General features: G+C 47.8%; 3 protein-coding genes and 1 long non-coding RNA gene across 6 annotated transcripts; 1 reads left to right on the top strand and 3 right to left on the bottom strand.

Moving 5' to 3' along the window:
- The first annotated feature begins 797 nt into the window (after window positions 1-797).
- On the top strand, window positions 798-17,668 carry LOC120641995 (small RNA degrading nuclease 3-like). Its single transcript, XM_039918364.1, has 12 exons — window positions 798-966; window positions 1,055-1,234; window positions 14,707-14,796; window positions 14,913-14,981; window positions 15,249-15,389; window positions 15,641-15,754; window positions 15,822-15,891; window positions 16,031-16,131; window positions 16,445-16,579; window positions 16,665-16,772; window positions 16,849-16,953; window positions 17,115-17,668. The coding sequence occupies exons 1-12, from the start codon at window positions 934-936 to the stop codon at window positions 17,331-17,333; spliced, it is 1,365 nt and encodes a 454-aa protein (XP_039774298.1). The 5' UTR covers window positions 798-933; the 3' UTR covers window positions 17,334-17,668.
- Window positions 1,721-2,856, bottom strand: LOC120641998. Its single transcript, XM_039918367.1, has 2 exons — window positions 2,155-2,856; window positions 1,721-2,081 (listed from the first exon to the last, which is right to left on the bottom strand). Exons 1-2 carry the CDS (start codon window positions 2,751-2,753, stop codon window positions 1,847-1,849), a joined length of 834 nt encoding a protein of 277 aa, XP_039774301.1. The 5' UTR covers window positions 2,754-2,856; the 3' UTR covers window positions 1,721-1,846.
- On the bottom strand, window positions 13,891-14,237 carry LOC120641999. The gene is made up of 2 exons (XR_005662483.1): window positions 14,144-14,237; window positions 13,891-13,968 (listed from the first exon to the last, which is right to left on the bottom strand). It is a non-coding gene; the product is annotated as an uncharacterized LOC120641999 (long non-coding RNA).
- Window positions 17,669-17,730: 62 nt separating the features above from the next.
- On the bottom strand, window positions 17,731-20,642 carry LOC120641997 (protein COFACTOR ASSEMBLY OF COMPLEX C SUBUNIT B CCB4, chloroplastic-like). Of its 3 annotated transcripts, XR_005662481.1 has the most exons (9): window positions 20,177-20,636; window positions 19,898-20,079; window positions 19,715-19,814; window positions 19,546-19,619; window positions 18,982-19,163; window positions 18,814-18,884; window positions 18,528-18,611; window positions 18,067-18,242; window positions 17,773-17,972 (listed from the first exon to the last, which is right to left on the bottom strand). XR_005662481.1 is itself a non-coding variant. In XM_039918365.1 (8 exons), the coding sequence occupies exons 1-8, from the start codon at window positions 20,303-20,305 to the stop codon at window positions 18,180-18,182; spliced, it is 885 nt and encodes a 294-aa protein (XP_039774299.1). In that variant the 5' UTR covers window positions 20,306-20,636; the 3' UTR covers window positions 17,731-18,179. The 3 variants fall into 3 exon arrangements, 2 of the variants coding, with proteins under 2 accessions (XP_039774299.1, XP_039774300.1); XM_039918365.1 differs by having other exon boundaries at window positions 17,731-18,242; XM_039918366.1 differs by lacking the exons at window positions 17,773-17,972; window positions 18,067-18,242 and having other exon boundaries at window positions 18,551-18,611; window positions 18,814-18,886; window positions 18,985-19,163; window positions 20,177-20,642.
- Between the last annotated feature and the right edge of the window lie 1,158 nt (window positions 20,643-21,800).

The following is a 21,800-nucleotide window of genomic DNA, read 5'->3' as shown; positions in this document are numbered from 1 at the left end:
TTCCTTTAAATCTTGCATTGTAATACCTCGAAACAATGTTAAATCTTTAAACTCAACTAATTTGGACAATACCATCTCTATCGTACCATCCGCTAATGGATCCAACTTCTTACTGATTACAAGATGTGTCATGATGTCAAGAAATATACTAGATTTTTCTTCGGTCCATGAAAATCCAATAGAATTGGAGACAGCCATTGCCTTATGCTGCAATAATAATAAGGTTCTGTCATTCTAAGTTTACTATTCTATATTTCACTATCCAAAAACTAAATCTATTCTAATTCATAATTATTTTAGAAACAAGTCTATAATAGGTCAAAAAGATTACTTACCTGCGGTTCGGATCCAAAATCAGGCAGGGCTTCGCCGGTGGAAATACCTCTCGGACCCCTCCTCTCTTCCTCTGCCCTCTCTGGATTTCGTGGGCAGGAAATGACGGCGCCAGAGAAGGGGTGGACTTTTTATATACTTGGAGGGGCCTGCCGCCCCCCTGCCGGGCGGCAGGCCCCTTCCAAGACCTGATTCGCAAATAAATTTTATTTTTGTTTACAAACAAGTCCCTACCGCCCGGCCGGGGGGCGGCAGGGGGCCTGCCGCCCCTCTACCGGGCGGTAGGGGTATAGAACTGTAAATTTTAAAAACCAAAATATATTTCTGTAATTTTTTTTTTGAAAAATGTAAAAATAAAAAAGACGCTCAAAATCATCCATGCTGGGCCCTTGAGTTATTAGGCCCACCTGGTTAAGAAGATGGGCTACGGAGCCGCGACGAAGGGTTTTTCGCGGCCGTTTACCCGTGCCGACGAACCCCGACCGCCGCCGCCGCCTACGCGAACACGCGACCGCCGCCCGTTGCGGCAACCCGCCGACGCCGATAGTCCCTCCTCTTCCCCAAACCAGCCACTGCTTTTGGTCTCCGTGCGGCCGTCCGATGGCCAAGCGGCTCGCCGCCGCCGAGAAAGAGGTACGACCCGTCGCTAGCATCGGCATCCAGAGCCGAAGGCAGGTCTTGCTGTTCCGCTCAACACTCGATTGACTTCCCGCAATGCTAGGTGCTGGTTGAGGTCGTGAGGTTCACCCAGAAGAACGGGTTGAAAGGCTCTGATGGGGGGTGGAAGGAGTTTCTTTCTCGGAATGACAAGAAGTTTGGTGATTCAGTAAGCGACCCTAGAAAGCGCTCAAGGGATGTGCTGCTCGCCTTCCTGCAAACCTTCTCCAAGGATTTCCAAAAGGTACATCACCGTTTTTTATTCAGTTCGGTCTGTTTGAATTCACTTGCAGCTAGCCTTTAAGCACCTTGGTGCTGCTGTTTGTGATTTTTTAGGAAAAATTGGTTAATTAGCACTGAAAGATCCCGAGATCCGGAAAATACCACCGAAAGATCGCGTACACGTAAAATACCACCGAAAGGTCGGAATTTGGACTGAAAATAGTACTCTGTTAAAATGACTAACGGAGCAGTTAGTCTATCACACAAAACCAACCGGTACATGCATTCCAGTGGGCAAATCTATCACACAAAACCAACCGGTACATGCATTCCAGTGGGCAAATGAAGCCATTCCAACAGCTATAGTGGTCAAATACACATTCCAGCAGCTACAGTGGGCAAATAAACACATTTCAGCGGCCATACTAGGCATATAAGCACATTCAAGCAGCCAAATAGACACATTCCAACACATATAAAGCACCCAACACTTAAAGTAGAGAATAAGTGTGAATAGAGTAACAGTTTGGGATCCAGCACATACATAGCAAAGGGGGCATGTCTGCTAACACACACAGCAGTTCAATAGATACATCCATAGTCTAACTAAACATTACAGTAGCAAAGCCATTTCTTACCCTATGATAAGCCTTCTTGCAATTCCTCCTGGGGATATGTCTGCGGCTGCCCTGCTCCTTGTTGTAGGTCCTGGACTGATAGGACTACAAGTAGAAGCTGCCATCCTTCTTGTTGTTGGCCCTGGACTAACAGGTGGTTTTGCAACTAAGGAAGTAGAAGGTGCAGATTCTTTCTTGGATTTTTTTGGAGCTTTTTTGGAGGTAGATGTACTGCCCTTTTCTTTCCTTTTGCTGTACAAGAGGAACGTATCAGCCATACGTAAGAAAAAATGAAATTACAGAAAAAGTGAGTAGGTCAATTTACCTTGAATTTTTTGGGGCTGCTGGTGGCATTTCAACAGTGAGATCAGTAGGTGGCTCAGTACAACCCTTCTCAATATGCCCAAACTGGAAGCATCTTTTGCATTGGTAAGAACTCCTTTTTCCTGGCTCACCCTTACTTTTGATCCCCTTCACTCTTGGCCTACCTGCAGACCTTTCAAGCTTTGGAGGCAACATTACAAACCCGGGATCAACAATAGGCCACTGTGACTTGTCAACCATTGGGTTGACCCCAAAGTGATATGTAGCCTTGAACCGTTGAACTGAGTAATATTCATGAACAAAGTGTTCAAGTTTAATTCCTCTAAGGGAACCTATAAAGGCTATTGCATGGGTGCAAGGTTTCCCAGAAATATGCCACTGACCACATGAACATTTCCTGCTGTCAAGGTCCACAGCATGCCTCCAAGGATAGTTGTCCTTAGTCAATCCAGAGACCTCAGCCTTCAGACTACCACTCCCCTTAATTGTGTACTTCAAGTTTCTACTCTTCATGTTCAGCTTATTTTTAACACTACGGAGAATGGAACCTTCAAGTTTGTTAGCTATACGCTGCCTCATATCTATCTTTTCCATGATCATACCCCTAATTGTGTCCACGAGGACATCCACAGGTAACCCTTTCGTCTCTTTAATTCAGTTGTTAAAGCACTCTGATATGTTGTTGTTCACATAGTCAACCTTGCACTCCCATGAGAACTTTGCTCGAGACCAAACTTGCTTGTGCTCTGCTTCCAAGTAAGGAATTGCTTCTGGACAGTTCTTTGCAATTTTGTCCCAAAGCCACTGTAAGGATCACCGGGGTGTCCGACCTAGAGGGGGAGAGGGTGAATAGAGTCGCTAATTGCTTTTTAACCTAGGACTCAAACTATTTGCATAAGATAAACCTAACCCGTCTTATACATGCTCGTTATGATTAAGGTTTATCTATGCTACTCTCTACTTACCCCTAAAAGACTTGCAACCTAGCCAATCCTAATCAAACCAACTAGGAAAGTAAAGGTACGCAAGATAGAGTAAATGCTTAAATGTAATACGGTAAGTAAAGAGGTAAGTACAAGAGGGATGCAAACTCCCGAGCAGACACGGTCATGTAACGCGGTTCGTCCCAAACGCCTACGTCCACGGGACACCGAGGCTCTTCCAATCACCGTCTTGCACTACGCCACCAAGGCGATGCCGGCAAGCAAAGACAAGTGCCCACAAGACACCGAGTCTCGTGCACCGCCATCGTCTCTCTCGGTCACCAGGCCGAAATCCACTACGGAGCTTCTCCACCAAGGAGGGGGTCTCCTCTTCCCCCGCACAAAGTGTCGTTGCCACTCCACACCAAGTCTTAGGGTCACACGACGGATCAGAAGGATTGCTTGCCGCAGCAAGACTTCTCTCAAGGGAGCTCTCGCAAGAACTAATCCGTATTACAAGCACTAAGCACTCTCACAAGTGTGATTAAGCCTATATGATGTACAATGAAGCTCTATGGTGGTTGGAGATGATATTTGGTTCTTGTATACTTCTTTGGTCTCCAGCACTCTCAAATGAGCCGTGGGGTGGCATATATATAGCCCACACACCCCAAACTAGCCGTTGGAAAAAGGCTAAAAATAGCACTATCACCGGTTAAATCGATGCTCTTGTTTTTGTCATCACCGGTTTAACCGGTGAGTGCATTTTCCAACTAGCCGTTATACTTCAACGCCTACCTCAATCGACCGACGTAATCAACCGATGCAGCGTCGGTTTAACCGGTGAGTGTAGTTGCTGAAAAACTAACTCTCTGGACAACTGCACCGACGTTCACCAATACCTAGCGTCGGTTTAACCGGTGTATAGATTTTGCCTCAGCTGCTGAGTTCATTGCACCGACGTATTCAACTTTCCTGGCGTCGGTTCAACCGGTGTTACCAAAACTCCCAGACGTGCTCCAAGTCAATGCACCGACGTATGTAATTTTCTTAGCGTCGGTTCAACCGGTGTACTCTGCTGATTTGGCCTTCTCTGAGTCCGTTGCACCGGTGAGTACAATTTCCCTATCATCGGTTTAACCGGTGATAGTAAATTGTCTCTGTCTTGATTTCTTTGACTTGGTTTTCTTCACGGTCTCTTCGATTCTTGTCCTTTGGACCGAAGACCTTTCAGGGGCGGCCCTTTGGGCCCAGCTACGCCTATCTTCAATTTATTATCACTTGAACCTAAAAGCCTGGGAATGTTCATCTTAACAATCATATTAGTACAAGTGTTTTGTGTGTCATCAATCGCCAAAATATTATATTGAAATATGGCATGAGAGGCCATTTTCGCTACAGCCACCTATGCCTCCTAGGAGTACATGCCCAAGCACAATGCCACATGTACTTTAGCACATCTCCGTCGAAGTGCTTTCTAAAATTGTGCATCAGGTGCCTAAACACTCTCTATGCTCAACATCACCTTGGAAGACATTGTGGACTGCTGTCTCTAAGCCTTTGCAAGCATCTGTGTGTATTGTGAGTCCATGTGGAGTTCCAATTGCTCTCTTCAATTGTTTCAAAAACCATGTCCAATCAACTTTTGTCTCCTTGTAAAAAATTCCATATGCCACCAGGTACATCCAATTATGTCCATCAATAGATGTTGCTGCAGCTAGCTGTCCATTATATTTACCTGTGAGGTGAGTGGAATCAACCCCAAGGTATGGCCTGCAACCAGCAAGAAATCCATCCACACATGCTTTGATGGCCACAAACATCCTACGGAAATAGATCTGACCATTTTTGAGCTTCTTGCAATCAATCTCTACTATGCTTCTAGGACACGTAGCTTCTAACTCGGCTTTGAAACTCCACAAACTTCTAAAACTTTCCTCTCAACTGCCATGTAGGCCTTCTAGTGCAAGTTTACTTCCTTCCTATTAGAGATATATTGTTGTATTTCCTTGTATTGAGTTTACTTGTACTCCAAGCCATACGGTAATATATAATAGAGGTCACCCCCCTCCTTTGGGTGTGTGGTGTTTCCCAATTCTCTACATGGTATCACGAGTCCGGGCCAAACCCTAGGCCGTGACGTGCCCCTCTCCCCCCTCCGCTGCCCTAACTCGTGCGGCAAACCCTGCCTGCGCGCCCACCCACCACCTGTCGCCGCCAACCCTAGGCTGCGGCACCTCCTCCTCACCCTTGCGCCGCCTCCCTGGTCGGCTGCAGCAGCACCAACAGATTGCATCTGCAACAATCTGTTGATGTCCTGTGTCACCAACGACAGTGACACCCTCGACGACGGTGACTCTCTCCTCGACGGCATCTCCTCCCTCTTCGTCGACGACACCCAGCCGCCGTCGATCCCCATGGCTGCGTACGCCGCCGTCTCCGTCCAGGCGCATGTCCCAATCAAGCTGGAACTCCGCTCCTCCAACTACACCAAGTGGAGCAGCTTCTTCGAGGCCATGTGCGGCAAATTCGGCCTCCTTAGCCACATCAACAGCGCCTCCCTGATCCGCGCACTGATGCATGGAACGAGGCCGACTGTGCCGTCCGCAGCTGGCTCTATGGCTCCGTCACCGAGGACGTCCTCGACTTCACCATGGCCGCCAACCAGACAGCACGGGACCTTTGGGTCGCCATCTCCAACCACTTCCAGACGAACAAAGCTCCTCGTGCCATCTTCTTGAGTCATGCGTTCCACGCAATAACTCAAGGGGATATGTCTGTCCACGAGTATGCCCAAGCCCTCAAGAAGGCCGTTGGTGCTCTTCGCGACGTCGACAAGCCTGTTGCCGATTCTGAGATGGTTCTCGCCCTTCTCGCTGGGGCTGATTCTCGTTACAGCACCACTGGAGAGATCATCGCAGGAGACGCGACCATGACCTTCTCCAGGGCTGTAGATCGGCTTGCCCTCCAGGAGCTCCGCCTAGCAAATCAGTCAAAGGTGGCTGCCTTCTCCGCCATGATCGCCTCCTCGGCTGGATGCGGCTCCTCCTGCCAATCTGCATCATCTTCGACCTCCGCCACGCAGCAGCAGCAGCAGCAGCGCCCTCCTCAGCAGCAGTAGCGCCCACCTCAGCAGGGCGGTCAGCAGCAGCAGCGTCGCTGGAGGGGCAGACGCTCCAACGGCGGCCAACAGCAGCAGCAGCAGTCGCCTCGCACACCTAACCCTAGCGGTCTTTGGGTCTGCATCAACCCATGGGCTGCTTTCCAGGGTGCGCAAGGCAGCAGCAATGGCGCACAATTCTAGCGCGGCGGTCAAGGCATTCTGGGCGCCCCTCCTCAGTCTCACGCGACGATCACCTCCCCTTAGGCGCCAACTCAGTCCCCTTCATGGGATCAGGCTGGCCTGATCGTTGCTCTCCAGCAAATGGCGCTCGAAGGCAATGCATGAGTGATGGATACTGGAGCTTCTACTCACATGCACTCCTCGGAAGGTATACTTCTCTCTCGCCTCCCAGCTACTTCCTCTTCGATTACCGTAGGCAATGGTGCACATATCCCTGTCACGTCCCGAGGTTCTTCCGTTCTAGCCGCGGATACGTCTAGATTCATTCTGAACAACGTGCTTATCGTTCCATCCATAATTTGCAACTTACTTTCTGTTCGCCAATTCATTCGCGATAACCGTTGTTCCATTGAGTTTGACGCCTCTGGTTTTTCTGTTAAGGACATCCGGACGGGACGAGTGATCCTTCGCTACGATAGTACCGGCGACCTCTACACCATCCCATCAGTCGCTCCCGCAGCCGCTAAAGCCATGCTTGCCGCTTCTTCATCCTTGTGGCATCGTCGCCTTGGTCATCCTAGTCCAGCAGTCTTAGCTACTTTAAAATAGAACAATTTAGTTTCATGTAATAAAGTAGATCGCTCGCTTTGTCATGCATGTCAGCTTGGCAAGCACGCGCGTCTTCCGTTTGCTACTTCTACTTCACAAACTACTTCACCTTTTGAGATAGTTCACTGTGATGTCTGGACCTCGCCGGTTGCTAGTATTTCTGGTTGTTCCTACTACTTTGTTTTGTTGGATGATTTTTCGCACTATTGTTGGACGTTCCTGCTTAAGCACAAATCCGATGTACATCAGCATACCGTTGATTTTATTGCTTATGCTCGCACTCAGTTCGGCCTTCCCGTTAAGTGTTTTCAAGCCGATAATGGGACTGAGTTTGTTAACCACGCCATGCATACCACCCTGCGCGCCAATGGTGTTGTCTTTCACCTCTCATGCCCTTACACCTCTCCACAGAATGGTAATGCCGAACGCATCCTTTGAACTCTTAACAATTCAGTGCGAACCCTCCTCATCCATGCCTCTATGCCGCCCAAGTATTGGGCTGAGGCGCTAGCAGCAACCACCTATCTGCTTAACCGGCGCCCTTCCTCCTCCATTAGTAACGCGATTCCCTATTTTCGCCTATATAATGCTTATCCCTCTTATGATCACTTGCGTGTCTTTGGTTGCTTGTGTTATCCTAACCTACAGGCCACCTCTTCACACAAGCTCGCTCCACGCTCGACCGCATGTGTCTTTTTGGGATATCCGTCTGATCATAAGGGTTATCGCTGTTTTGATCTTACATCGTGTCACATCATTATATCTAACACGTTGTGTTTGATGAGTCCACCTTTCCTTTCGCTCGTGAGACTCATCCACCCACCACCAGCTCCTTTGATTTCTTACTTGGTCGCGACTTGGATATTGCACCTTTGTTTACTAATCATGCAGCTGGTGGCTCTCTAAGGCTGCTCCGTCTTCCATAGACGTTGAGCAACCGTGCTCGACACCTGGTGGGAGCGGTGTTCAACCCTCACTAGGGCCCTCGGCGTCTTTTTCTCCGGGCGGGTGTGGTTTCGTGCCCCCGTCCGGTCCTTAGGCGTCTTCTTCTACGGGCGACGGATTCCAGCCCACTTCCTGTGCCAGTAACAGCAGCTGATCCACCTGCGCCTCCTGGAGCGCCTGGTGCTGCTTCTGGTGCGCCTGCTGGTGCTTCTTCTGGGGTGCCTAGAGCGCCTGGTGCTGCTGTTCCCGCTCCTGGAGCGCCTCCTGGTGGTGCTGTGCCTAGCGGGCGCTTTGGTCAAGTCTACACTCGCCGACCAGCTGCTGCTACTACTACTACATCTGTTCCTGGATGCTTCGGTCGAGTGTACAGCCGCCGACCAGCTGCTGCTACGGTGCCCTCTTCGCAGCCTGGTCGCCCTCTTCGCGAGCTCCCTCTACCGCAGCTGCAAGGCCACTACGTAGGCCCTCTTCCGGCGCGGTCTTCAGAAGCTCCTCCTAGAGAGCTTCCTCCACTTGAGCCTCCCTGACGTCTGATGAGTGGTTCTCCTCCACCGCCGGTCCTTCGCCGCATTACTCGACTCCAGTCTGGTACAATTCAGCCAGTTAGTTACAAGAATTTGTCTGCTGATCATGATGTTGCTTCTCCCGTTCCGGCCAATTATCGCAGTGCACTTGCGGATCCTAATTGGCGAGCAGCTATGGCAGATGAGTTTCAGGCTCTGGTTGATAATGGTACTTGGCGTCTTGTTCCTCGGCCTCCTGGAGCTAATGTGGTTACTGGCAAGTGGATTTTCAAGCATAAGTTTCATTTTGATGGTTCTCTTGCACGTCATAAAGCTAGATGGGTTGTCAGTGGATTTTCTCAGCAACATGGCATAGATTATGGTGAGACTTTCAGTCCTGTAGTCAAGCTTGCCACCATTCGTACTGTTCTTAGCCTTGCTGTATCTCGTCATTGGCCTATTCGTCAGCTCGATGTGAAGAATGCCTTTCTGCATGGACATCTAGATAAGACAGTGTACTGCCAGCAGCCTCCTGGTTTTGCTGATCCTTCACATCCAGATTATGTTTGTCTTCTGCAGAAGTCGCTTTATGGGTTGAAGCAGGCTCCTCGGGCATGGTACCAGCGATTCGCTACATATATTCGTCAGTTGGGGTTTGTTCCGTCAGTCTCCGACACTTGTTTGTTTACAAGGATGGCGCCAGCACTGCTTACCTGCTTCTCTATGTCGATGACTGATCTGGGTGATCTACATCACTTTCTGGGGATTTTTGTCACCCGTACTTCAGAGGGTTTATTCTTGTCCCAGCGACAGTACGCCTCGGATCTGCTACAGCGCGTCGGTATGAGCGAGTGTCACTCTACCTTGACGCCAGTTGATAGCAAGTCCAAGCTGTCTGCTACAGATGGTCCTCCGGTTGCGGATCCTTCAGAGTACAGGAGTATTGTTGGTGCACTGCAGTATCTCACTTTGACTCGTCCTGATTTGGCCTATGCTGTTCAGCAAGTCTGATTGTTTATGCATGATCCGAGGGAACCACATCTTGCACTCGTCAAGCGGATTTTGCGTTATGTCAAGGGCACTCTGGACGCTGGTCTTTCTTTGGGAGTTGGCTGTGTCGACACAACAACAACAACAACATAGTCTTTTTTCCCAAGCAAGTTGGGGTAGGCTAGAGATGAAACCCGAAAGAAATAAGTTCAAACTTCAGGCACATTGATAGCTAGTCTCCAAGCGCTGCTATCCAAAGCTATCTCTTTAGAGATATTCCAATCCTTATGGTCTCTCTTAACCGACTCATCCCACGTCAGTTTAGGTCTACCTCTACCCCTCTTTACATTATAGACCCGCTCAAGAACCTCATTACGCACCGGCGCCTCAGTAGGCCTTCGTTGGACATGTCCAAACCATCTCAGCCGATGTTGGATAAGTTTCTCCTCAATTGGTGCCACCCCGACCCTATCCCGAATAACTTCGTTCCGGACTCTATCCCTCCTTGTGTGCCCGCAAAACCACCGCAACATTCGCATCTCTGCTACACTCAGTTGCTGGACATGTCGTCTTTTTGTAGGCCAACATTCAGCACCGTATAACATCGCCGGACGAATTGTTGTCCTATAGAATTTGCCTTTTAGCTTTTGTGGCACCCTCTTGTCACAAAGGATGCCAGAAGATTGCCGCCATTTCAACCAACCAGCTGAAATTCTATGCCTAACGTCTTCATCAATGCCGCCATCCTTTTGTAGCACCAATCCTAAATACCGAAAAGTATCCTTATGGACTACCACTTACCCATCTAGACTAACGTCTCCCCCCTCATGCCTAGTCGCGCTGAAATTGCACATCATGTACTCGGTCTTGGTCCTACTAAGTCTGAACCCTTTCGACTCTAACGTGCGTCTCCACAGCTCTAACTTCTTATTAACCCCTGCCCTACTCTCGTCAACTAGCACCACACCATCAGCAAAGAGCATACACCAAGAGATCTCACCATGTATATCCCTTGTGACCTCATCCATCACTAAAGCAAATAAATAAGGGCTCAATGCTGACCCCTGGAGTTGGCTCTGTCGACACACTCACCGCATATTTTGATGCTGATTGGGTTGGATGTCCTGATTCCCGACGATCCACCTCAGGCTACTGTGTCTATCTTGGAGATAATTTGGTGTCTTGGTCCTCTAAACGCCAGACTACAGTTTCTCGTTCCAGTGCTGAGGCTGAGTACCGGGCAGTGGCGCACGTTGTTGCTGAGTGTTGTTGGCTCCGACCATAGTCACAGGATTCGGGGTCGATGCCTCGTCCCTCGACCCGGGAACGTCGTTCCGATTCGAGGGTCGGGGTCGAAGAGGGTCAGTGTCCCATTTGGCCATTCAAGGTTGGATCGTGTCCCGGTTTGAAAGGGGTCGCAGCCCCATTGCTAGCAGATTTAATTGGGATAAGGAGGTTAAGGACAGTGGATTGGTGTGGTTTTTGTTAGACAATGAGCTGAGTACGTGTAGCATAGTCTAAATGTACTCTTTTATATGTTTCTTATATGCTTGTGCAGATTAGTTTCTTCATTAGTAGCACATATATAGTTTTTGTCTTTATCGACCCGAAGATATCGACCCCGATTGTCGGTACCCTGTAACAGGGATACCCACTCTTACTGCAGCAAGGCAGGACCCGCGTAGTTATCCGTAGCTGCGCAGGAAAGACGGAGTAGCCAGGCCCCACAGGCCAGGTTTTTCCCTCACCAGGCCAACGGCCCCGGACCGTTCCCCGCCTGAGGATGGGTCCGGTGACGCCACGTGTCTCCACGGAAGGGAAGCTCCGAACTGACCGCCGAGGCCGCGGACCCCCAGAGGGGGTCCGGGACCTCCTGCGCCCGTCCGGACTCCCCTCACCGTGTAGGGGTCCGGAGCCGCCACGTGTCCCGGAGACGTGGGATCGTGCGCGAGTCTTCCGCAGGAAGACTCGCCCACCTACCGCATTTAATGCGATGGACAAGGCGTGCTCTGCCGCCGCGGTACACAAGACAGCCTTTTGTCAGGCCCTGCTGCGCGCCGCGTATTACCAAGGAGCACAGTGCAGCCGCCCGAGCCGCGCCCGCGCAGAGCCCGTCTGCAGCATTAAATGGATACGACAGCACGACACTTTTCCATCATGCCGCCTACGCCGCAAGCTACACCACCCGCTTAAGCAACGTGACGGGCGGTGCCACTAGCTGCGGCGGGCCCGACCTGACAAGACGACGCTAGGACATGATGGACGAAGGGCTCCGGGAGCAGGCGAGGGAATCCAAGAGAGAGATCTCCTTTGCCTGCGACGTCATAATGTATGAGCAGTACGTTAGGTTATACTGCATCGTTGGACCCACCTGTCGGGGATCCAACGGCTGTGTACGCGCCCCCTTGAGATATAAAAGGGAGGCGCTCGCTGTGCACAGGACCATCTCCACAAGACAGACTCAAGCTCTCGCACCTTCTCACTCTCGTGGGAGGCAATACAACACACAGTGGACGTAGGGTATTACGCTCCGGCGGCCCGAACCACTCTAAATCTTGCTGTGTTCATCGTGTTCTTGAGTGAGATCGATCTAAGACTAGCTAACCCCCGAGTACACACCCTCTGGGCTAGGGCGGGTGCCTTCCGCCACCCGGCTGTGGTTTGCAGCACCACGACACCGATGAATCAGGGTTGCGTCCCACATAATAATTTATCGTTCCATAGATGTATACCCCCTTCGTACCACAATTTTATAAAATGACGACCCTCGACCCTCGACCCCGTTCCTCGACCCGGTCGACCCAAGAACTTTGTGACTATGGCTCCGACAGTTGGTTCAGGAGCTTCATGTTCCCCTCGCCAAGGCTATCGTTGTTTATTGCGACAACGTTAGTGCTGTATATATGACTGCTAATCCCGTCCATCATCGTCGCACAAAGCACATCGAGATTGATATTCATTTTGTTCGCGAGAAGGTGGCTTTGGGAAAGATTCGGGTCTTGCATGTCCCGTCTTCTCATCAGTATGCTGACATCATGACTAAAGGACTTCCTGTCCAGTTGTACACTGATTTTAGGACTAGTCTTGGTCTTCGTATAGCTCCGCCTACGACTACGGGCGGGTATTAGAGATATATTGTTCTATTTCCTTGTATTGAGTTTACTTGTACTTCAAGCCATACGAAAATATATAATAGAGGTCACCCCCCTCCTTTGGGTGTGTGGTGTTTCCCAATTCTCTACACTTCCCACACCTTAGTATATGACATTTTGATCGGGAATTGTCTTTCAAGCTCAAGTTGCAATTTCTTTGCTCCCAAGGCTGGAGTGGACTTGAGTAACTCCGTTGCTCTGTCAGCAATCCAGGCTTTGCTAGCCTCCTTACCCCTGACTTGGCTGGTGCTAGCACAGGTATGGCTAGAACCTATTGACACAACCTGAAAATAATTGACATAACATGAATCTGACAATTGCATAGACTGAAATTAATTAACAAAACATGAATAAAACAACTGCATAGGCAGGAACTAATTATGAAATAAAAACCTTGCATAGTAGTATACCATGAAAGTGGGGCAACCACGAAGTTTCTTTGCGTGAACTTTCCATCCACACTCTGAATCTGCACATCGTGCCCTATATCTTGTTTTATCACTATGCTCCACAAATGTTTGAAACTCCCTTTTTATGGCATATTGCTGAATCATTAGGTTGAAGGTCTTTTTACCAGGAAATGTTGAACCTTCCTTTATATCATGGTTGTCTCTGTCATATGTAGTGTGTGGAACATATGGAGCATCCCGCAACATGGTGGCCTCATCACTTGGCACAGCCTCAGGATCAATGTCTTCAGTTACAGATTTTTTGCTGTCCACTTTCTTCTTTTCTTGCTGCACTTTCTCATTACCTCCTTCTCCTTGTACCTGCATTTTCTTCTTGAAATACCTCCACTCTTCATCAGCTCCAACTGGATCATCTCCCTCATGGTCAACACCGGGCTCCAAATCATGGTTACCCTCCTCTACTCCTCTGGAAGGACCAGCAGCTGTAACACCCAGTTGAGGTTCCAAGGCCCATTCTAGACCATCCAAATCTGCCACTTGATTTTCTTCAACTGACACTTGTCTTTCATCCTCCATTGCAGTCACAGTCAAAGCCATATCAGCATGCACACATCTATCTGGCACATGATTTTCTTGAACTGACACTTGTCTTTCATTCTCCATTTCAGTCACAGTCAAAGCCATGTCAACATGCACACATCTATCTACAGTCATGATAAACTCCACCTTTTTTGAACCTCGCAGCAAAGTTAGAAGCTCTTGGTCAGAACCAAGGCGAACTGTTTCTTTGTTCTGACCCACATACCAAAAGTTTGCTTCCTGATAGCTAGCCCAACTGAAGTGCTCGAAAACATCTTTCTCCATGTCAATGATGGAGTACTCATCAGCATCCACCCACCAATCCAAGCGTCTGCCCTTTTTGTACACGGATCGATCCTCCTCAACAGTTGAGTAGGAAGATACATCAATCACTACTCTACAAGCATTGGTCGGATCGATCCTGAAATTGTAGCAGTGCAAACAAATTAGCACTGCTTCCAAAAGTTGGGTCTTTCTCATCACTGACCATCCTCATTCCAGATGCAACCATGTACACTAACAAATCGGATTTTGCAACTAATTTCAGTTCTACTATACTAATCTAGTAGCAGTATATAGCTAGGGTTTAGTCTTACCAATCGGGGACCTCTGTTTCATGCATTCCTCCACCGGTGGGGCACAGAGGGGAGTGGGCGCGGCTGGCGGAGCAGATAGGCGCCGCGTCGGCGTCGCGGCTGCCGGAGCAGAGGCGCTCCGCACAGAGGGGAAGGGGGCGCGGCAGGCGGAGATGCGGCGCGTCGGCGGCGTGGCTTGCCGGAGCACAGGCGGCCCGTCGCCGGGGCGCGCCTGGCGTGGAGGAGGCGGCCCGTCGCCGGCGCGGCGGAGGCGGCCCGTCACCGGCGGAGGCGGGGCGCGGCGCTCGCCCGGATGCTCGATGGAGATGGACTGGCTCTGAGCTGCAAGGACTCAATCGATGGGGATAAGATAAGGACAGGGGCAAATATGTCTTTTCACGTTAGAAATGTGTGGCAGACTAACAGCTCCGTTAATAGAGTGCTATTTCAGTTCAAATCCCGACCTTTCGGTGGTATTTTACGTGTCCGCGATCTTTCGGTGGTATTTTTCGGATCTCGGGATCTTTCAGTGCTACAGAACCAATTTTCCCTTTTTTTTAAAGCCTGTAACCTTTTGGTTCCAGTACTTCGGCAAATTGGTGAAGCGTCAAAAGGAAAGAAGTGCTGTTCAGCAGTATATGAACTATTTTCCTGACAAGGTTTCTCCCGAGCAGGTACCGTGCATTTTAGACCATGACTTTGGATTTTCTGGGTTCGACTAAAATATAATCTACATCGTGGGTATCAAACATCAACTGATCAGCACTTGTATTGATCATGCACAATGCAGAAACTTGTTCAACTGACAGCAGAGCACCCAGAGTACAGGAAAAATTATTGCTTCCCATCATACCGGGAGGTACCAGCTTTACTGTGCTTATGCTATTCCACAAATGATGATTAAGCTTATTTTCCCTGGTGATTTTCCTTGTTATAGCTTATTTATGATTTCATGCCAAACTTTTAAATAGTTTAGTCCAATGTCTTCATGATCGTTAATACTATGTCTGCAGTTGCAATTTGTCTTGGGCTCTTCAGAAATACATGGTTTTGCAAGTCAAAATTCTAAATCAAAACACCAATCTATGCTCTCGTCTCCATAACCAGCTATTACTGGTATTTGCAGGGATGGAAAGTGCTGCGGATAGGAGAAGTCTCTAGTTTGGTGAGCTCGAGTGCTATGTTGGCAATTGACTGCGAGATGGTCCTTTGTGATGATGGCACGGAGGCTGTGGTCCGAGTATGTGTTGTAGACAACAATCTTGAGGTAGTTAGACTATTCTCTATAAGAAGCTTATTAAGATTCTTAGAATTATCCGGTGCATTAATTATTAGAATACTGCCATTTCACAATATAGTGCTTCACCAAATTATAATAAGAGTGCGGTAAAGTTAGCTGGATTTTAAAGTTTGTAATCTAGCACAATTCATATCCTTGGGATGTTTTTTGGTTTTGAATAATGCCAGAGCTTTCCATCCTTGTTTTGAAGTCATTAATCTCTCCATTTTGTTTTCCAGGTGAAGCTGGACATACTTGTAAATCCTTCTAAAGCTATTACTGACTATAGAACACACATCACTGGTGTATCTAAGAAGGATTTAGGAGTCACATCATCGCTAGTTGATGTTCAGGTATATTGTCTTGAACCTTAAGCGTTTTGTTTGATTTTATCTCATGGAGGTGATATTCCTTCTCTAGAAATCGCTCAAGAGGATCTTGGCCAAAGGAAAGATTTTGATCGGCCAGAGCTTATATAGAGATTTATGTGGTAAGGTGTGGTTTATTTCGTTTTCTGATCTATTTGATGTAGCTATTCAATGTGTCCTTTGTGTTTATTTGTACATGATTCAATTTTTGTTGCTCAGTAGCAGTTAATTCAATTTCTGCCATGTTTTCCTCTTTTGCAGCCTTAAAGATTGATTACTCTCAAGTTATTGATACAGCATACATCTTTAAGTATGCAAATTTACCTACTACGGCATCAGCTTCCTTAAATAGTTTGTGCAAGGTATTGTTGATGACATCATAGCGTCTGCTTCTTATCTACTTCTTTTTCCATAAGAACATTTTTTGTCAAGTGTCACTCAAACCATTATTCATAAAAGGGCCTGCCACCCCACTTCGTCTTCCCTGTTCTTTAACTGATCTTTTAGAGATAGACACTCATATATGTCGTTGTATTTTTTTTTCATAGTTAACCTTTTGTTTTTAATGGGCTTATTTTTCAAAGATACTGATGGTATGTAACTATGAACAATGCCTTAATTTGTTGATTTTTTTTAGTGAAAGCTTTATTTTTCATTCTTTATCCTTCTATATAGTCTGTTTTAGGGTATTCTGTTCGAGAAGACGGAGAACCACATAATTGCTTAAAGGATGCAGAAGCTGCAATGAATCTAGTTCTTGCAAAGCTTAAGCATGGATTTCATGATCCCATTAAAGTTGCTGCAAGCTGTGTAAGTGCCAATAGTAATAAGAAATTCTTAAAGCTCACCATTACTATTGGTGATGCAACCTGACTTCTTTGTGATTATTTCATAGGTATCTGAATCTGATGCATTGAAGTTACTTGCTCATAGAATACCAGTGCACCTGCCTTGCCAAGAGCTGTGCAAAGTTTTCTCTGGGAACCCCAGTATTGATGACAAGGTTATATAAAAAGTGTTTGTTATTTGTTCACCAAACATGTACCTATGCATTATTTACTGACACCTTTTCTTTCCAGATTGATTCAAGGATTCGAGGTGAATTTTATTCAACATGTATTTCGTTCAATGAGATAGATGAAGTAGAGAAGGCTTTTGAAGAACTGGATGGACAAATGACTAAGGTACATATAAGAACTTGACCACTCAATCATTTCAATTCAAAATTGGAATGGATGAGGAGCATACCACCTGATTATTGGGTTTCGCTTGCCATCTTGTTGGTCTAATATGATCATTAGGCAATTAACCATCTGCTTCTTTTTACTTGACTGGAAACCTACAGGACTCTGGTGGGCGGCTTCAGAAATATGTGCTGATGAAGCGCGACAGTGGAGATGTGGTGAGTTTCTACGTCCGGAAGATGGTATATGCTTCTCAGCCAAACCAGTTCGAGTTTCCAAAGAAGAGACCACAGCCTACTGAGGAAGCAGAACCAAAGAAAGAACAAGCTGATGGGGATCAGCAAAAGAAGAAACGGAAGAGTAAGAAGCACGTGAACTAGGCACAGGTGTCGGTGGTTGAATGAAGAATTTTCGTGATCTTCTGGTTACAGATTGATGCTGAAAGACCATGAAGAGGGGTTTGGAGGGAGCAGTTTGGTCGGAGGTTGGTGAAACCAATTTTGGAGAAGGGTGTACGAGAGAAATAGTATTGGTTTGTCTGGTTGCTTAGGCGGGCATTTGATGATTCTTCAATTAGACTGACGTAGTTGGGCATGTGGTTTGTCAAAGTATGCTTGTCGTTAGTAAATTTTATTTCTGTAATTCTGTATGCTCTCAGTTGCCTAGCGTTTCTGTTTTACGGAAGAGCATCGTGTTTCTCTTGGAGCAAAGACCATGTTCGCCCTCACCAGACGCTGGCTCTTTGGGCTTTCATACGTTCCTCCCCTGTTTCTCATCTTCACTACCGAGCTCTATTTAGGCATTATATACTGCTGTGAGTACATCATAACAACACAGATCCATATTACATTTCGTTGTATGAACTCAGAAGCTGAAAGTAGGCAAACACAACATGTAAAGCCATTGAAGCTTGAAGCTTGAGCTAAGAGCTAACGATCAGCTCTTTAGAAAGCACTCCCTGCCTCCCTGGTGTTGTGACCGAACCATGCTAAACTAGATGGCCAAACGGCCAAACCCAACTGAACAGGCTGGTTTCACCAATTTGCCACTACCAGAAGATGCAATATTTGGAACTTGACTATAGAGGCCCTGGTTCAGCGTCCAGCCGTCCACATGTATATGCATATGCTTGATGAATTATCACGTCAGACAAGGTCACAAGGACGATTTCATCACTTGCATGAGGCAGGCGATGATGAACCAAACATCCAATAGCAGCCCAGTTCTTAAGAGTTATAAGACTTCGACAGTGTGGCATCCAACTTGTCTGCGATCATTGCAATCCATGCCTGCAACCAAGGACAAGTGGATGATGGGTCACACTCCAATGGCAGGCTAGAACAGTTCCCAATTCTCGCAAAAAAAAAGCAGCACATTCATTGTTTCGTTTCAATTTAATCAAAGAGTAGTCTAGTACACTATTTAAAGAATTCAACTGCCAACATTTTCAGAGACTTCAGAGTACAATACTGCAAACAATACTGCAGGGGGTTTGTTTCAGGGGAAAAAACACGAACTAGAGTATTTCACACAGAAATCCTAAAGGCTGATATCACAATAAAAAAATGATGTACCTGATCAGTACTACTGAACCCTCTTATAGTGTCACCGCCAACAATTGCAATTCCTTTATCACCAATTGGTTGTAATATTAGTGCCTATAGAAAAGAAAATATGTATCCAGCTTCTGGACATGAAAAGAAGGATTTTTATACACTGCAATCCATAAATTAATACATTTTGCATTCAGCTTTTGTTTTTGCTCGATAATAAGAACCAGCTATTATGATAGAGCGAGTATCAATTGCTCGAATATATGCTTCTATGTAACATCATTTCTAGAATAAAGTGAATCGGCACCTGTGTGTTAGCAGGCAAGAAGGGCAACTCAGACCTCCCAGGATACAGAGCAAGGTTTGCCAGATAAGATTCTGCCAGAAGATTGCCGTGAAATTTCTGAAAACAATTTCTTCAAAAGAATTCTGAAAACAAATGGAAAACCTTCCAAGTAAAACAAGAGCTACTCACGCTTCTTGGATTCCATTGCACTTCTATAAAGAGAGCCCTGGATGAACTTTTGTGTATCCACAGTAACTGCATTACCATCTTCTGGAGAACCCGCAGCAACACCGATTTGAAGAATGCAATTACCTCCATACACAACAACCAATGATTTGCAACAAGTTGCAGTAGTGAGGGAATCCCATGTCCTATTTGTAATAAGAAAAAAAAGTAATAACTAACTTAACAACACAAACTCTCTGTATAACTGCATATATGAAGTAGTGGATTATACAAGTCGGTGAGTGCTAATTAATGGTAACCAACACAGATGTAGTAATCTCCAATATATTTCAATTAGTATAACATTATAACTGAAGCTGTAATCTTAGGCTGAGTGCCTGAGTACCACACAATCACCAATCTCCCAAAAACATTGCTTTCACTGAAAGGTGCATGCAATTATTCAGAGTCCAAACTTGAACGGCAGACAACAATTATCCGCACTTTCAGAGTTACTATCCTAGTGAGCCATCGTTGCCATTTAGTGGTAAAATAGGAAGAAATGATGTGTATCAGTAGAGCAGTTACCAAAGTAGTTCTTGAAGAGCAGAACTTGACACACCAGGACCAACTCGTTTGCATTCGACGCCTCGAGGAACCACCTATAATCAAATTTAGAATTGAGAAATCACTCAACGATACTAGAACACGGGATTCAGCCTAAGAGGAATGTTCGGTGCAAAATCTTAATTCTGACCGGAGAAATGGATTTCGGACGGATGGACAGCCACACGAGTCCGGCAAGAATGTCAGTTACGGAGAGCGCGAGGGTTAAAATATCGGCCCTCGACTGCGAACTAGGATTATAGAATATGGAACAAACGATTAGTGTACAAGCGAGGCACCAAGCGATTTCATGGCTATGCAAGTGCGGGCAGACCTGGAGGCGTCGGCGACGGCGGCAATTCCGGAAACGGCACAGTTGAGGAGGACAGCGACGAGGGAGGCGCCGCCGACGAGGATGGGCAGGCCGCGGACGAGCGTGTCGTTGCTCCGGACCCAGCTCTCCACCCACTCCTGCCGCGGCCGCAGCGCCCTGCTGACGCAGCACCCGGGCTCTCGCTGCAGAAGACGGAGGAGAACCGAGTCGCTGAACCCCATCAACGCAATCTGTGGCCGGAGTTCACGCGGACCAAGCAAATGGAACGGAAACACCCACCGCGTTAGAGAGCGGCAGCGGCGGTGAGAAGGCTCCGAAGGGAAGCCGCCGGCCGAGGCGCGGGGCGGGCGCCGCCCGCAGCGCTGGCTGCGGGAGTGGAGCTGAGGCAATGCCTCTGCTCGGCTCCATGCCGTTCGCTCAGCGCGGGTCGAGGGGCGAGCGCGAGCAGCCGCAGGCCGGGACGGCGACCGGAGGACGCCGGTTGTTGGAGACTAGAAACCTGGCGCGGCTTTGCCGCGCCCTCCGGTGAGGTGAGCCAGTGTTATAAGTGGGAAAACATTAAGCATCGTAGTACTATTTCACTTTTGTTTCAGATTAGATCGAGCTTTCTAATGGGGAAGGAATTTCTATGTAAGTTCAAGACAATGAGAAGCTGTGATAGAGTTGCGATCTTGCAGAAGGCAAAGAGTTTGTGAGATTTATGGAATTGCATGATGGATCGATTTGGGATGGGATCCGGAAAAGTCTGAGATTTAATCCCTCGAAAGATCTCGTGTTCCGGCCGACCGGCGACGTGGCTCGTCTTGTATTCTATTTTGGCCTGATCATAGGGTTAAGTTCCTAGAGATGCATAAGGGTAAGGGTCCCTAGCTACTTTGCTGGAGTAGCACTGCGTGAGTTCAAGAAGCTTCGGGAAACTAATCTATGCGCTAGTTTTTGTCCAGCCGTTTGATCAGAATCGAATGGACCATATTTGTCGTAGGCGTGACGCAATGGACATGCCCGTTGTATTACTGAAGTTGATGGTTAGTTTAGCCAAAGATAAATTTTGCATACTTGTAATCATTGTTTGAGCTATTGCTTTGTGTACCATAAAAGTGGTTTTTTCCTTTGTAATTAGGTATATGAACACGATTAATGTTATCTGAATTATTCTTTATGTAGTATATTAGTGGTATTTGTTTGTTTTAATTGGAAATTATCATTTAATGGTAAAGACTTTGTTATAGCGGGCCGTATTTTTGTCCAGCTGCACGGCCACCGGATGTGCATCATCCATTCCACATTTTCACGAAGGGAAAATTGGCCGGTGGATACCGTTAGAAGGTGTCTTTTGCTCCAAGCCACTAAAAAATGATGACTTTGCTGAGACACATTAGAATTCTATGTCAATTTGCTACTGTACACTATGGCTCAAATAATAATATTTTCTAACCAAATAGGTTACAAACCACTCATAAGGATGAGTATACCCCTACCGCTGGCTGGTGCTCCCGCACAGCACAGATCGAGCCCCCATGTGCGGGGGCGAGAGGGTTCGGCCGTGAGACGAGCACCGGTGTGAGGGAGGAGGACAGGGCTAAGGGACTCATGAACTCACGGCGGCAGCGCTGGGAGCGGAGGTCGGCGTCAGGAGCGGTCCTGCCGCGAGCAGCGCCGGAAGCATGGGGGACGTGGCCGGAGGTGCGCGCACCAGCGCGGACGCCGCGGCGTGCGAGTGCTGCCGTTGCCGCGTGCGAGTGCCGCCACCGCCGCAGCCGCCGCGAGCGGGTGCCGCGCCGTCGGGAGCGGCCAAGTGCGGGTACCGGCGCCACCGGGAGCAGGGGCCGGGTGCGAGCCCCGTCGCCGCAAGGAGCAAGGTAGGAGGGCGCGTTCGCCGGACGACGGAGGGCCGCCGCCTCCG

Source organism: Panicum virgatum, chromosome 7K (assembly GCF_016808335.1).
Source record: "Panicum virgatum strain AP13 chromosome 7K, P.virgatum_v5, whole genome shotgun sequence".
In the NCBI taxonomy this organism is placed as follows: domain Eukaryota; kingdom Viridiplantae; phylum Streptophyta; class Magnoliopsida; order Poales; family Poaceae; genus Panicum; species Panicum virgatum.
This window is presented reverse-complemented; position numbering and strand designations above follow the sequence as displayed.

Coding starts and splice junctions, on each gene's coding strand:
- LOC120641997 (XM_039918365.1), bottom strand. CDS start 20,305: ATGGAGCCGAGCAGAGGCATTGCCTCAGCTCCACTCCCGCAGCCAGCG. Junction 20,080..20,176: donor CGCTGCCGCTCTCTAACGCG/GTGGGTGTTTCC, acceptor CGTCTTCTGCAG/CGAGAGCCCGGGTGCTGCGT. Junction 18,612..18,813: donor TCTTGCCTGCTAACACACAG/GTGCCGATTCAC, acceptor TCTTTTCTATAG/GCACTAATATTACAACCAAT.
- LOC120641998 (XM_039918367.1), bottom strand. CDS start 2,753: ATGATCATGGAAAAGATAGATATGAGGCAGCGTATAGCTAACAAACTT. Junction 2,082..2,154: donor GCAGCCCCAAAAAATTCAAG/GTAAATTGACCT, acceptor CCTCTTGTACAG/CAAAAGGAAAGAAAAGGGCA.
- LOC120641995 (XM_039918364.1), top strand. CDS start 934: ATGGCCAAGCGGCTCGCCGCCGCCGAGAAAGAG. Junction 1,235..14,706: donor TCTCCAAGGATTTCCAAAAG/GTACATCACCGT, acceptor TTTTGGTTCCAG/TACTTCGGCAAATTGGTGAA. Junction 15,390..15,640: donor TTGTAGACAACAATCTTGAG/GTAGTTAGACTA, acceptor TTTGTTTTCCAG/GTGAAGCTGGACATACTTGT.